This window comes from Globicephala melas, chromosome 8 (genome assembly GCF_963455315.2).
Source record: "Globicephala melas chromosome 8, mGloMel1.2, whole genome shotgun sequence".
Taxonomy (NCBI): domain Eukaryota; kingdom Metazoa; phylum Chordata; class Mammalia; order Artiodactyla; family Delphinidae; genus Globicephala; species Globicephala melas.
Window position 1 is genome coordinate 92,981,840 of NC_083321.1, and position 12,019 is coordinate 92,993,858.

The 12,019-nt window shown below is 51.7% G+C and overlaps 1 protein-coding gene across 8 annotated transcripts in view; it reads left to right on the plus strand.

The window, feature by feature from the left end:
- LOC115842644 (centrosomal protein of 164 kDa) overlaps positions 1–12,019 on the plus strand; it is a 71,346-nt gene that overhangs the window by 30,659 nt on the left and 28,668 nt on the right. For 3 of the 8 annotated variants that reach the window (XM_060304099.1, XM_060304107.1, XM_060304102.1), the window contains exons 6-10: positions 22–177; positions 574–708; positions 1,340–1,417; positions 9,389–9,772; positions 10,742–10,822. In XM_060304099.1, coding sequence (XP_060160082.1) covers positions 22–177; positions 574–708; positions 1,340–1,417; positions 9,389–9,772; positions 10,742–10,822 — 834 coding nt within the window. Of the gene's footprint in view, positions 1–2; positions 178–573; positions 709–1,339; positions 1,418–9,388; positions 9,773–10,741; positions 10,823–12,019 lie in introns of all 8 variants that reach the window. The other 5 variants (XM_060304104.1, XM_060304106.1, XM_060304100.1 and 2 more) reach the window with 4 other exon arrangements.

Here is a 12,019-nt window from a genome sequence, read left to right on the forward strand (position 1 = left end):
AGGATGTTTTCTGTTGCCCAGGCCCTGGGCTCCCCGTTAGCCCCCGTCCACAGTCCTCTCGGGGGTCTGGCCCCGTTAAGGGGCCTGGTGGATGCCCCGCCCTCTGCTCTTCGTGGATCTCAAAGCGTGAGCCTGGGGAGCTCGGTGGAGTCTGGTCAGCATGGAGAACTCTCAATGGTAAATGCTTCTTCTTGTGTTCAGTGTAGTTACTGTGGGGCCTCCATGTTCCATGCTAGGAACCGTGACCCATGGATGAGAAATAGAGGGCCTGGGCTGAGTCCTTAATGCTCATAGTCTAGTGGGGAAGGTGAGTCACACCTGGAGGATGCTGAACAGGGGCTCTGGGTGGTGGAGGATGGACCCAGGGCATAGGGACTGCAGTGGTGATTTCCCAGTCCCTGCAGCCAGGGCAGCAGGAGTTGGACAGGGAGGGATCCGTGAGCTGGAGCTGCTGGGGTCAGCTTCCTGGAGGTGGTGGGCTGGCTCTGGGAGCCATCTGAACAGAAAGAGAGAGGAGAAGGCAGCTGAGGGTCTTCCCCATAAGTGCCTTGGTTTTCCTTCTCTATTTTGGAGCCTTCACAGGGTCTCAAGACTTCTGCGTATACAAAGGGTCTCCTGGGCTCCATCCATGAGGACAAGAATGCTCTCAGCCTCTTGGCTTTAGGAGAGGAGACCAATGAGGAGGATGAGGCGGAGAGTGACAACCAGGTAAGAATGAATCCTTTTCTTGGCCTGGAAACCCTCTGTGCTATGAAAAAAAAATTTTTTAAAAAAAATTGTGGTCAAATATGTCTACCATGTTAACCACTTTTAAGCGTACAGTTCAGTGACCTTAACTACCTTCACAGTGTTGTACAGTCATCACCACTATCCATCTCCAGAACTTGTTCATAATCCCATAATCTCTGTACCCTTTAAACAAAGCTCTGGATCCTCCCCTCTCCCCAGTCCCTGATCTACTCTCTGTCTCTGTGAATTTGCCTATTCTAGACATTTCATATAAGTGGAATCATACTGTCTTTGTCCTTTTATGTCGCATAATGTTTTCAAGGTTCATCCATGTTATATAGCACATGTGGCTGGATAATATTCCATTGTATGAATATACCATATTTTGTCTAGCCGTTCATCTGCTGGTGGATAGTTGAGCTGAGCTGTCTTTACCTTTGGGCTAACCTCTGTGCTACTTTGAAAATAAGTGAAAATGATTTTCCAGCCCACAGCTTCATTCCTTGCTCAATCTGTATACCTGCTGGGTCTGACCCAGAAAGTATAACCAGTGAGGGGCTTCTCGGCCCCCTGGGCTGACCAGTTTCCTTGCCATCGTTTTCATTTTCAGAGTGTCCGAAGCTCAAGTGAGCTTCTTAAGAACCTGCACCTGGACATCGGGGCACTGGGGGGTGACTTCGAGTATGAGGTAAGAGCCTGAAGCCCCTGCAGGCAGATGCCTCAGCCTGGTAGGTCCCTCCTTCCTTTCTTTTTTTTAAAAAAATATTTATTTATCTATTTGGCTGCGCCGGGTCTTAGTTGCGGCATGCGGGATCTTTAGTTGCAGCATGCAGGATCTAGTTCCCTGACCCAGGGATCGAACCCAGGCCGCCTGCATTGGGAGCGCATAGTCTCAACAACTGGACCGCCAAGGAAGTCGCCCTCCTCCCTTCTTCAGCCTTCCTCCTTGTGGGAGACTTGTTTGGAAAGAGTACCATTTTGTCCCAGTCCTGTCCAGATGGGATTTCTGGGGTTTGGGGAAGCACAAGCGTGGAAAGGAATTCATCCATTCACTCATTTCTCAGATAACCACCGTTTATTGAATGTTTCTACATGAGGCACTTTGCTAGGTGCTATTGGCCACACACACCTCAGTAAGCTGTGGTCCCTGCCCTCGAAGAGTTTACAGTCTCATAAAAGAGAGACTTACGTAGCTGGGACTCGGAGTGGAATGCAGGGCCGCCGTCAGGGTGGTAAAACAGTGTTGTGGCTGGGGAGAAGTCGGGGTCTCCTGTCCGTTTGAAAGGCCTTATTGAGAATCTGACATTTGAGGTGAGCCAGGAAGGACGGTGGGTGGGACCGGACGAGCAGAGGCGAGTGGTGAGGGAGAGCTCCAGCTGCAGGGCACTGCACAGGAGCGGAGCACGAGGGTGTCTCCTGCCTGGAGCCCAGGGCGCGTGTGGGAGAGGAGTGGGAAATGGGGCTGTGGAGGTAGGTTGGGCTGGGTCATGGAGGACCTGAGTGCCAGCTGAGAAGTTGGGACTGGGTTACACCGGCATTGGGAGCCATGGGAGGTTTTGAACAGAGGTGTAATGCTGTCCAGATGCTTAGCATTTGTCGAATGCTGGCTGTGTGGCGGCAGCTGTGCCGTGGTCGATCCCAGCACTGGTAAGGAGTGGCCTGGGCGGGCCTCTGGGAGTGTGCAGTTGGAGAGAAAGGATGCTGGGCACTCTGTGCTTAGTGAGCGCTTAGTACACGTTGAATAAATGAATATTTAGGAAACTGTAAAGCAGGGCCAGGTGTATAAAGAGCTCGAGCACAGGTACACTCTTTGGAGGAGTTCTGAGGGCAGAGAAATTACCTGCCCAGAGATGAGGGAGAACTTGGATGAGACAACATTTGACCCCGGTCTTGAAGAGTAGGGAGGTTTTAGATGTGGGGGTGGAAGGGATGTTTTAGGCAGGTGGACAGCTTGAGCAAAGGCATGAGGCCTGGGAAATGCAGAATATGGATGGAACTAGCTTCCGGAAAATCCCCCCAGCAGTCCTGCTGCTTCTCATCTCTTTCCCTGGTCTGTCCTCCACTCCCACCAGAATGTCCCTTCCTTCCTTCCTTCCTTCCTTCCTTCCTTCCTTCCTTCCTTCCTTCCTTCCTTCCTTCCTTCCTTCCTTCCTTCCCTCCTTCCCTCCCTCCCACCCTCCCTCCCTTCCACCCTTCCTCCCACCCTCCCTCCCTTCCTTCCTTCCTTCCATCCATTTTTGGCTGGGTTGGGCCTTTGTTGCTACGCGGGCTTTTCTTTAGTTGCGGTGAGCGGGGGAGCGGGGGCTACTCTTCGTTGCAGTGCGCGGGCTTCTCATTATGGTGGCTTCTCTTGTTGCAGAGCACGGGCTCTAGGCGCGCGGGCTTCAGTAGTTGCGGCACGCGGGCTCAGTAGTTGTGGCTCGCAGGCTCTAGAGCGCAGGCTCAGCAGTTGTGGCGTATGGGCTTAGTTGCTCCGCGGCATCTGGGATCTTCCCAGACCAGGGCTTGAACCCGTGTCCCCTGCATTGGCAGGAGGATTCTTAACCACTGCTCCACGAGGGAAGTCCCAGAATGTTCTTTCAAACAAACAAACAAAGCCTGAAACTCATCATGTCGTCGTACTAACTAAAAAACCCCAGTACATTCTTCTACTTGAAAAAGAACATTCCCTACTATTTGTTCTCGGTCTATTGTCTAATTTATTAATTTTTAACAATTAAGCTTTCTCTAAATATGTCCAAAGTATTCACACAACCAATAAATCATGAAGTCAACAACTCAGATTTCCCCAGACATTGAAATATTGATTGCAAGGTCAGTTAAACTTTTCACAAAATAGAAAATTCTTTTAAAGACTTTGAACTGAAAGAGATCACTCACATTTATTAGAATGACCACAAAACTGACCAGTGAAACAGCAGTGCCCGTATCATGGATTTAAATGTTTCCTTATTATCTTTTATTTATGTCCTTATCATCCCTTTCCACGGTCTTATTGTTTCTGACTCTTACTCCTTGGTCTTCAACTCACCTTGAGAGCTAGGGGGAAGGTCCCAGGTGGGCTGAGGTTGAGAATGCTGGCTGACACCTAGGTGTAGGTGGGCTCTCCCAGCTGACGCAGCTCTAGCCATTGGGCAGGCCCCATGCTATACTTAGGCTCACTCTGTAGCCTCAGAAACGGTCCCCGTTTTCGGCTCTGCGCAGTCAGATATGTTTTGATTGTGACTTTGATGCTTTCTGCCACCTGACACGTTTTCTGAGTGTCATCAACCTGATCTGGCTCTACTCTGACACTTCCTTCTGAATGGGGCCTGGTCTGTTTGCATTAAATCCAAAGCCTTCTGTTTCTGGTTCCCTGAAATGATAACTTTATTTCTTCTCATCTGCCATTAAGACCTTATGATGCTGATGGAATCAGTGGCTCAGGTTTTGAGCCTGGAAGGATGTCCATGAGTAGGAATGGGGTGTCAGGAGGACTCGCTGGCTTTTGGAGAAAGAGGGTAGTCTCCACAAGACTGAGCAAACTGAGAGTAGGGATTGTGCCCTGTTCACGTGTGTGTGTCTGGAACCTGGCCTGCTCCCTGGAACTTAGAAAGTGCGCGGGTATGTTTTGCTGAGCGATTGAGTGGATGAATAGGTGAGTGAATGAATGAGCCACGCTGGGACCAGAGGGTATCCTGGCAGGTCGTGTTGTGCTGTTTTCTTCTCTGGGCTTTCCCAGGTCCTGGGTAGAGTGGACACTGGATCCCCGCTTCAGCTGGTGGATTGAAGATCCCGATGTGGATCAATCATGATGTGCTTTGACTTGGGCTAGTTAATTTTTCCTCTATAATAGTTTACAAATGTCCACAAAAAAAGGGATTTTCTTCTTTGACATGTCCTGGATTCTCAAAAGCTTCCCTTCTGATCTTTATATGCTTCTCTGGGGGAGTAGAGCTTTTAAATATATTTTTTATAACCTCTTTAATATAAATAGGCAACCCAGTGTGATGGGGAGAAATGTCTGCAGTGGGAGGTGTTAAATACACTCCCCCCACCCCCCACCCCATCTCTAGCATCCCAGCAGATTTAGTTCTTTTTGCCACATGGAGTGTTGAATTCCTGCGTTCTAACCTCAGGCAGGAACTGGGGCTTCTCCTGGTGGGGAAGGTTAGTGGTGGGGATGAACGGGGGTTTTAGGACAGACAAAGCTGCCTCTGCTTACCATGCCCTTTAAAATGGCTTTTGTCCCAGTTTATAGACCTTGGGTCCTCTGAGCTGCCCACCTCTTCCTGCTTTTGGGCGGCCCTGGCAGCCTGAGATGGAGCGCTTATTCTGTGGTTTGTTTTACCCTGTTTCGCTGTCAACAGTCACTTTGCTCATGATTCCATGAGAGGGCAGTAGGATGGCAAGAATGCCTCTCACTCTCTCTCTCTCTCTCTTTCTCTCTTTCTCTTTCTCTTTCTCTCTCTCTCTCTCTCTGTGTCTCCTTCCCCCTCCTCTCCTGCCTTCAACTTAAACCCATTTCTAGTCTATTACAGAATCAAAAAGGATACATTCCTGGAACAGACACTGAGAATGGATGGGAGTGCAAGAGGGGAGGCTGAAGGGTAGGTGAGCAGGCAGCAGATGGCCTTGTAGTGCTGGTGAAAAGACCATCAGCAGATCAAAGGGGAGGGAGGGAGCTGGGCTTAGAAATAACAGGATGATGTCAGTGTGATTGGAAAGCGCTAACAGCACTGGGGAGCAGTGCAAAGAACTGAGACCGACTAGGTGGGAAGGAGACATGGAAAATAAACCGACTGGTGTTTGGCTTGGTGGGGGGGGGGTCTCCCCAGAACGGGATCAATGCAAGGACATGGTGTTCCGCTCCCCTGTCTCCCACTCTCGCCCTCCTGAGCCGTGTGGAATGTAGGGCCCCTGCCTTTGTGCTCTGGACCGCAGCAGGGGGATTGCAGCATGGGAGACCTCATAGCTTTGGGGGGATATGTTAAATATTCATGAAATGGTTCGTACAGGCACTCTCCTGCACCCCCCTCTTCATGCAGATGGCAAAGTCTTTTTGGAAAAAGACAGCAGGAATTTGCCTTATACTCAAGGACCTGGGGCTGTGACAGGAGGAGACAGAAGGAGTGTGAGCACGGTTGAGCTGAGAGCAGAGCTGTGCTGTGGGTACATCCCCCGGGTGCCCTGCAGAACACTGGCGCAGGAGGCTGTGCGCAGGGGCCTGGGTGTGCGTCCTGGGCCGGGCCTCAGGCCATGGGCCCCGCGATGGAATGAGGAACAGGGGCTGAGTTAAAGGAGGGGAGCGTGGAGTCAGCTGGGTTTTCCAGACACTCAGCTCTCGTTCATCCATTTGTGGATAATCCACAACAAATGCCTAGTCTCCCCCTGCTGTCCTTCCCCTCAAGACGTCCCCCTGGCTGTCCTGTCATTGCAGTTAGTTGATGTGGGTGCAGGGAATGCAAGTTCACTTATTTTCATGTTAGCCATGTTTTAATATTTTACTATTTACGTAGACAGAATAGGATAAGCTCCATGGAACATTTTTCTTTTGAAGAATTTTAGCTTGAGAGTGGCATAGCCTGGGCCTGACATTCTGTAGTCTGGCCATATTCTTTCATGTGTAAGAATGGGAATCTCCCCCTGGATCTGGTGTCTTCTGATTTTTGATAGGTTACTTGTTTTTCCGTCATCTTGAATATTAATAGTTAATATTTGTTTAGCTATTTTCCATTTCATAAGCACTATAACAAATAATAGTCTAATCCTTGTATAATTTTGTAAAATAGATATCACATCTCCATTTTACAGAGTAGGAACTCCTGTATCTGCATTGACCCACTTAATCTTTTTTTTTTTTTTTTTTGCGGTACACGGGCCTCTCACTGTTGTGGCCTCTCCCGTTGCGGAGCACAGGCTCTGGACGCGCAGGCTCAGCGGCCATGGCTCACGGGCCCAGCCGCTCCGCGGCATGTGGGATCTTCCCGGACCTGTGCACGAACCTGTGTCCCCTGCATTGGCAGGCGGACTCTCAACCACTGCGCCACCAGGGAAGCCCCACTTAATCACTTTTAATATTCAGTCAACAAGCATTGACTGAGCACCTATTATGTGCCAGAAACTAGACACTGAGGATAACAGGGAGCTGATTTGGTGAGGGCAACAGGCAAGGAAGTCAGCAGTTATAAGACAGTAGTTGTTGTGAAAGAGGATGAGGAAGGCTGATCTCAGGAAGGCTTCCTGGAAGAGGCGATGCCGTGAGGACCAGTGGGAGCTTGTCAGGGTAGATTGTGTGTGTATTAAGAACGCACACGGCAGAGCAGGGAGATGGTGTAATGTTTGTTCACAGGCAGGATGTGTGTGTGTCTGGAGATGACCTCAGAGGAGCAAGCAGGGCTGGGCTGGGTGAGAAGGGCTGTGGGCCGTGTGAGGAGATGTGAACTGGTGGTCCGACACCTCTTCTGCCCCCTAATCCAAGGCCTGTTGCCTTTCTTTCATCATGAGATGAGCGCGGCCGGGGTGGCTTGGCTGTGCTTGCTGAGTCAGACCCCTCACTCCCCCCGAGACACTCCCACGTCCTTCTTGGCATCCAGGAGCCCCACAGACCGGTCACTGCGTGCTGGCTGCTGCCGAGGGCCGGCTGCTGCGGGGACACCTGGCCTCGCCCTGAAGATGCCTCTCAAAGAGGAGGAGCTCATCTTGGCCCCTCTGCACCCAGTGACCATGAAGACTTCCTCCACACTATAAGTTAGGGTGTCAGGAGGGTGGGCAGCCGTGGAGGGCACCCTGCCTTCGTGCTGCCAAGGCATGAGGGAAGCCCACCACTTCTCTGTTCAGCCTCTGCTCTTCTCCCTGGGACAGGCGTGGCACTGACCACAGCGTCACCACCATGTCCGGGTGCCCTTTGCTCTGGGCAGTAAAGGCTCATAGCCAGGGCCACCTGGGATGTTTCACTTTTCTCCATTCTCAGCTGAATTCCTTGAGGGCCGGACCTATCTTCCTATTCAGGTCGCCACGGTGGGGTTTGGCTCATAGAAGGTGCTCGGTGACTGAACTTGTGGGTCTCATCGTAATACATGAGTTAGCGCTTATGGAGCGCTTACGGTGCGCCAGGCGCGGTTCTCTGTTCTTTACTCACTCGATGAGTGTTAACTTATTTAATCTTTCCAACAATCTTATGAGATAGGCCCATACCCCCGTATTTTAGAGGAAGAAACTGAGGCCCAGAGAAGTTAAACAGTTGGCCTAGGGTCCCTGTAAGCACGGAGCCAAGATTTGAACCTGGATGTTCTGTCTCCGAAGTCGGGCTCTGAAGTGGTCTGCTTTCCTGCCTCTCTTAACCATCCTTGGAAAGTCTGGGTGGGCTTGTCAGTCGGCTGCCAGACCTGCAGTGGATGGTCATGGCCTTGGGTTCTGTGGGTCCTTTAACAAGCAGACAGCATGGTGAATGGCGTGTTTGGGGCTTTTCCTTGGCCCTCTGGACTCTAGTCATCACGCTTCTTGTTGGAGTGTCCAGGGTCAGGCTTCAGGAAGTCTCAAAAATCCCTGCCAAGAAGTTGTCCACGCTGGCAGCCCAGGTTTAGGACAGGTGTTTTCTGGGAAGAAGGCTTCTCTGCTTGAGCCTAGGAGAGATCGCAGGCTGTATTTCCAAGGGAGGAGTTCCTTTTTCTCTTGTGGGAGCTCTAAAGGTTTCTCTTGGTCTTTACCATGGGGTTCGTGAACGAGGAGCAGGGTGGGCAGCTGTAGAGGTGGCCTGCTCCCATCTCCTTTCAAGAGACCCTGCAGAGGGGACCTTGGGGGATTAACGGCCTGCAGCTGCTGAACCTTTGATCCACCCCGGCTCGTGCCAAGGCCGGGCTTGTTGATGGAATTGATGGGGTGCAACGGGCCCCGGAGCAGGGCCATTTCTGCATGACGGCTGCGGGACTGTCCATGGGGCCGAGACCCTTTCAGAACTGTGCTGTGGCCTGAGGCTCTCCTACTCAAGCCCCCTCCTTCCCTCTCGCATGTCACAGGTCTCAGACCTGCGTTCCCAAGCCTCTCCCCACCTCCCGTATCCTCATGGGCATTTCCCCCAATTGGTCTTCTACACACCTCACCCCATCTGGCACCTGCTGCCCAGAGGACTCACTTGATGGTCCTCCGACAGAGGAGCCTGGCTCCAGGGCTGCTTATGCAGCCCCCTGAGGCTATAGGGAGAGAGCTACCCTCATTGCTGTGCAAGAAGTGTACCCTCCTGATATTTCCTCCCTGCTGCCTTTTAAAAATGAAAACTCTAGACTTTGGTACTTTTCTCTCATGCGGTTCTCCGTCATCATCCTCGTAAACAAATATTGACTTCTGAGCCTGCCATCTAATGGGGCTGGAATGAGCCAGATTTATCACTCGAGAAAGTGATGGGTGGTGACAGAGTTGTATAGTGCAGTGCACTGGATTCCAAGCTCCTCAGTGGACGGGGGTCAGGTTGGGTGTGTTCAGATCACCATAGAATTTCAGAGTCAGTGGAGCTGGGCTGGAGCCAGGAACCTGTGTTTTTAAATGCTTTTGAGGTGTGGGATAGCCATTGGTTTCAGAACTGTAGGCATCAAGGAATGGCAGCTCCGTCTTGTAGCAAGTCTCTAAACCCTTTTATTAATTCCTGACGTCTTCCTTTCTGACACGGTCTTCTGCTCCCTAGGAATCTCCAAGAACAAGCCAGCCAGAGGAGAAGAAGGACACTTCTCTGGATTCCGATGCTGCCAGCCCCCCTACTCCTGGCAAGCTCTTCGGCCGAGGTGCAGATAGCAGCCTGAGCAGTGCCGATGGCCAAGGGCAACAGGGAACAGGGGCAAGTTGGCTCCCAGAAAAAGAAAAGAATGAGAAGAATGATCCCGGGATGTCCAGGAGTGTGGCGGACCCCGGAGGTGACCCCGCGGGCGATCAGCCTGCCAAAGCCAATAAAAAAGAGGCACCAGAGGACCCGGTGGATGCAAGAGAGGAGGGTTCCCTGCAGGAAGAGGCAGCAAAGGAGCCAAAGAAGGAGGCTTCCGTCCCGAAAGAGAGCAGATCAGAGGCGAGCGAAGTAAGTCACCTTGTCCCGTGGGCAGTTGCTGGCTGCAGCCCTCTGCTGCTCTCTCATGCCCTGTGCACGTTGCTCTTCCTTCATCTTTATTACTGAGTCAGGAGCTGCATTTGCAGGCCCGGCAATGGGTCGGCAACATCAGCCAGAGCTCTTAATTGTGACAAATATGCCCAGACCCAGCAGGCAGTAAAATCCTGAATGAAACTCCAAACCTGCTGGCACTAGAAATTCAGAGCAGAAAATTGCTTTTCCGTTGGCACCTCCTGGGGTATTCCTATTCCTCTGGTCTCCCACTTACTTCCTCTTGCCATTTCCTGCCTCCCCCTCCTACTTCTTGACATCAGTTTGGGGTGAGTCATGGTTGCAGCCTGTGTTCCTGCAGAGAGAGGAGCCTGTTGAGGGGAGTGGGGGGGGACGTTTGGGAGTGTCCTGCCCCGGCATTGGTCAGTTAGGGTACAAGAAGACTCTTCATTGGTCTCTCTGGCTCCTTTGAACAACCCAAGACACGGGAGTCTTGCTTGGTAAGATCAGGCCAGTGACTCGGATGGATAGAAGTAGGACCCAGCTGTGAGAGCATTTGGCATCTTTATTTTCCAGCCCTTAGTCCCGCCCTTCCTCCAGGTGGATGGTGAGGGAATTCATTTAAAGAGCTTTTAGCTACTTCCTGGAAAAGATACTCTCATCTTGTTTTCCTAGGATCCCATCAAACTTCCCCACTGCCGACTTTCTAACCATCTCCCACTCTGCTTCACTTGGCCCTCCTTCCAAGTGTAAAGAGTGTTGCCCTGCCCAGCCTGAGGGGGCCGGGGGCAGGTGTCCAGAGAGAATGGGAGGGTCCACAGGCCTCTTCCAGGTTTTCCAGAAGAGGTGGATTTCGGTTTGGGTTCAGCCCTGTACTGGCACCGTGGATAGTGATCACGACCCTCTGTCCTCTGCTCTGGTGACTTCTCTGTGGGTCTGTCTCCCCAGGAGTCAGAGATCAGTGAACACATGAAGGAACTACAGCCCTCAGACTCCACTGCTTCTGACCCCAAGTCCTTTCTTGGCCTGGTGAGTCTGAGATGGGGGGCAGCAGAGTGGTGGTGAAGAGCATGGGTTTGCGAGGTCCTGTGTTTGAGTGATTCGCTGAGCATCTCACAGCTTGTAAGTGGGGAAGTTAGGACTCAAACTTGGGTCTTGTCTAACTCCATTTTCTCAGCCCTGCGTACTAAGGATAACACTACCTACTTTATAGGTTTGTTGTGAGAAGAAAGTGGTGTAAAGAGTATAAAACATTAGCATATAAACATTAAACAAACATAGCTGTTATTACTATTACTGCTGTGTGAATTGCCTGTGAGATCATATGAGGTCATTGCCTCTGGGCTCTAGCAGGAGCATTACATGAACCTAGGAGGTTAGAGACTGTGTGTTTATGGAATCACTGAGCCATGGTGAGGACCAGTCCTCAGGCTCTCAGGCTCTGACCAGGAAGGATGCTGTGGTGTGGTATCATTTCCCAAGTTACGACTTTGTCCTGGAATGCCATCATCCATGGTTTCTTTGTCCCAGCGCTTCCACGCAGCCTGCTGTAGCCTGGCGTCACTTGCCAGGTTTGTTATCTATGGGGAGGAGTTCGGGGTGCTTTCTGGCAGAGCACTTTTTCCAGAAACCACACTCCATCTGTTCGGAGGAGGCAGATCAAAGGGAAGGGATTAGTGGGAGAGGGTCAGGGATGAACAGTAATGATACGAGGGGGTGCAGAGGAATTAGGAGGCTGTGCGCTCAAGCCCCTCACTGAGCCATGGGCTTAGGAACCAGATGGCAGCTGCATTGAGTGGAGTAGAACTCACGCTGAAAGGGAAATGTCATCAGCAAAGAAAACCCACAAGCTAGGAACGGGAGGCAAAGTCCTTGTTGGCACAAACCGTCATGAAGAATCACTGTGTCCCAGAACTCTCTGAAGCAAGGGCCCCGGCCCTGCTGAAGGAGCCACTGTGTGGAGGAACGGGCTGCCCATCGGCATTTTTCTTCTCTACGGGAGTGGGTGGAGGAAGCCACAGACAGCAGGACCAGACCTTGGCTGGGCGCGCCTGCATTTATCAGGGCTGATGCAGAACTGTCCCTGTTAGCGTGCTGTCAGGTAGCCGTCCGTCACCTAGCCCAGTGACGATCTTGGGCTCGGAGGGGGCGGGCTCGTGGCTCTGCGGCAGCCAAAGGGCTGCGGGGAGCTGGCACCTGTGTGGGCACTTGCTGCCCGTCCCAAAG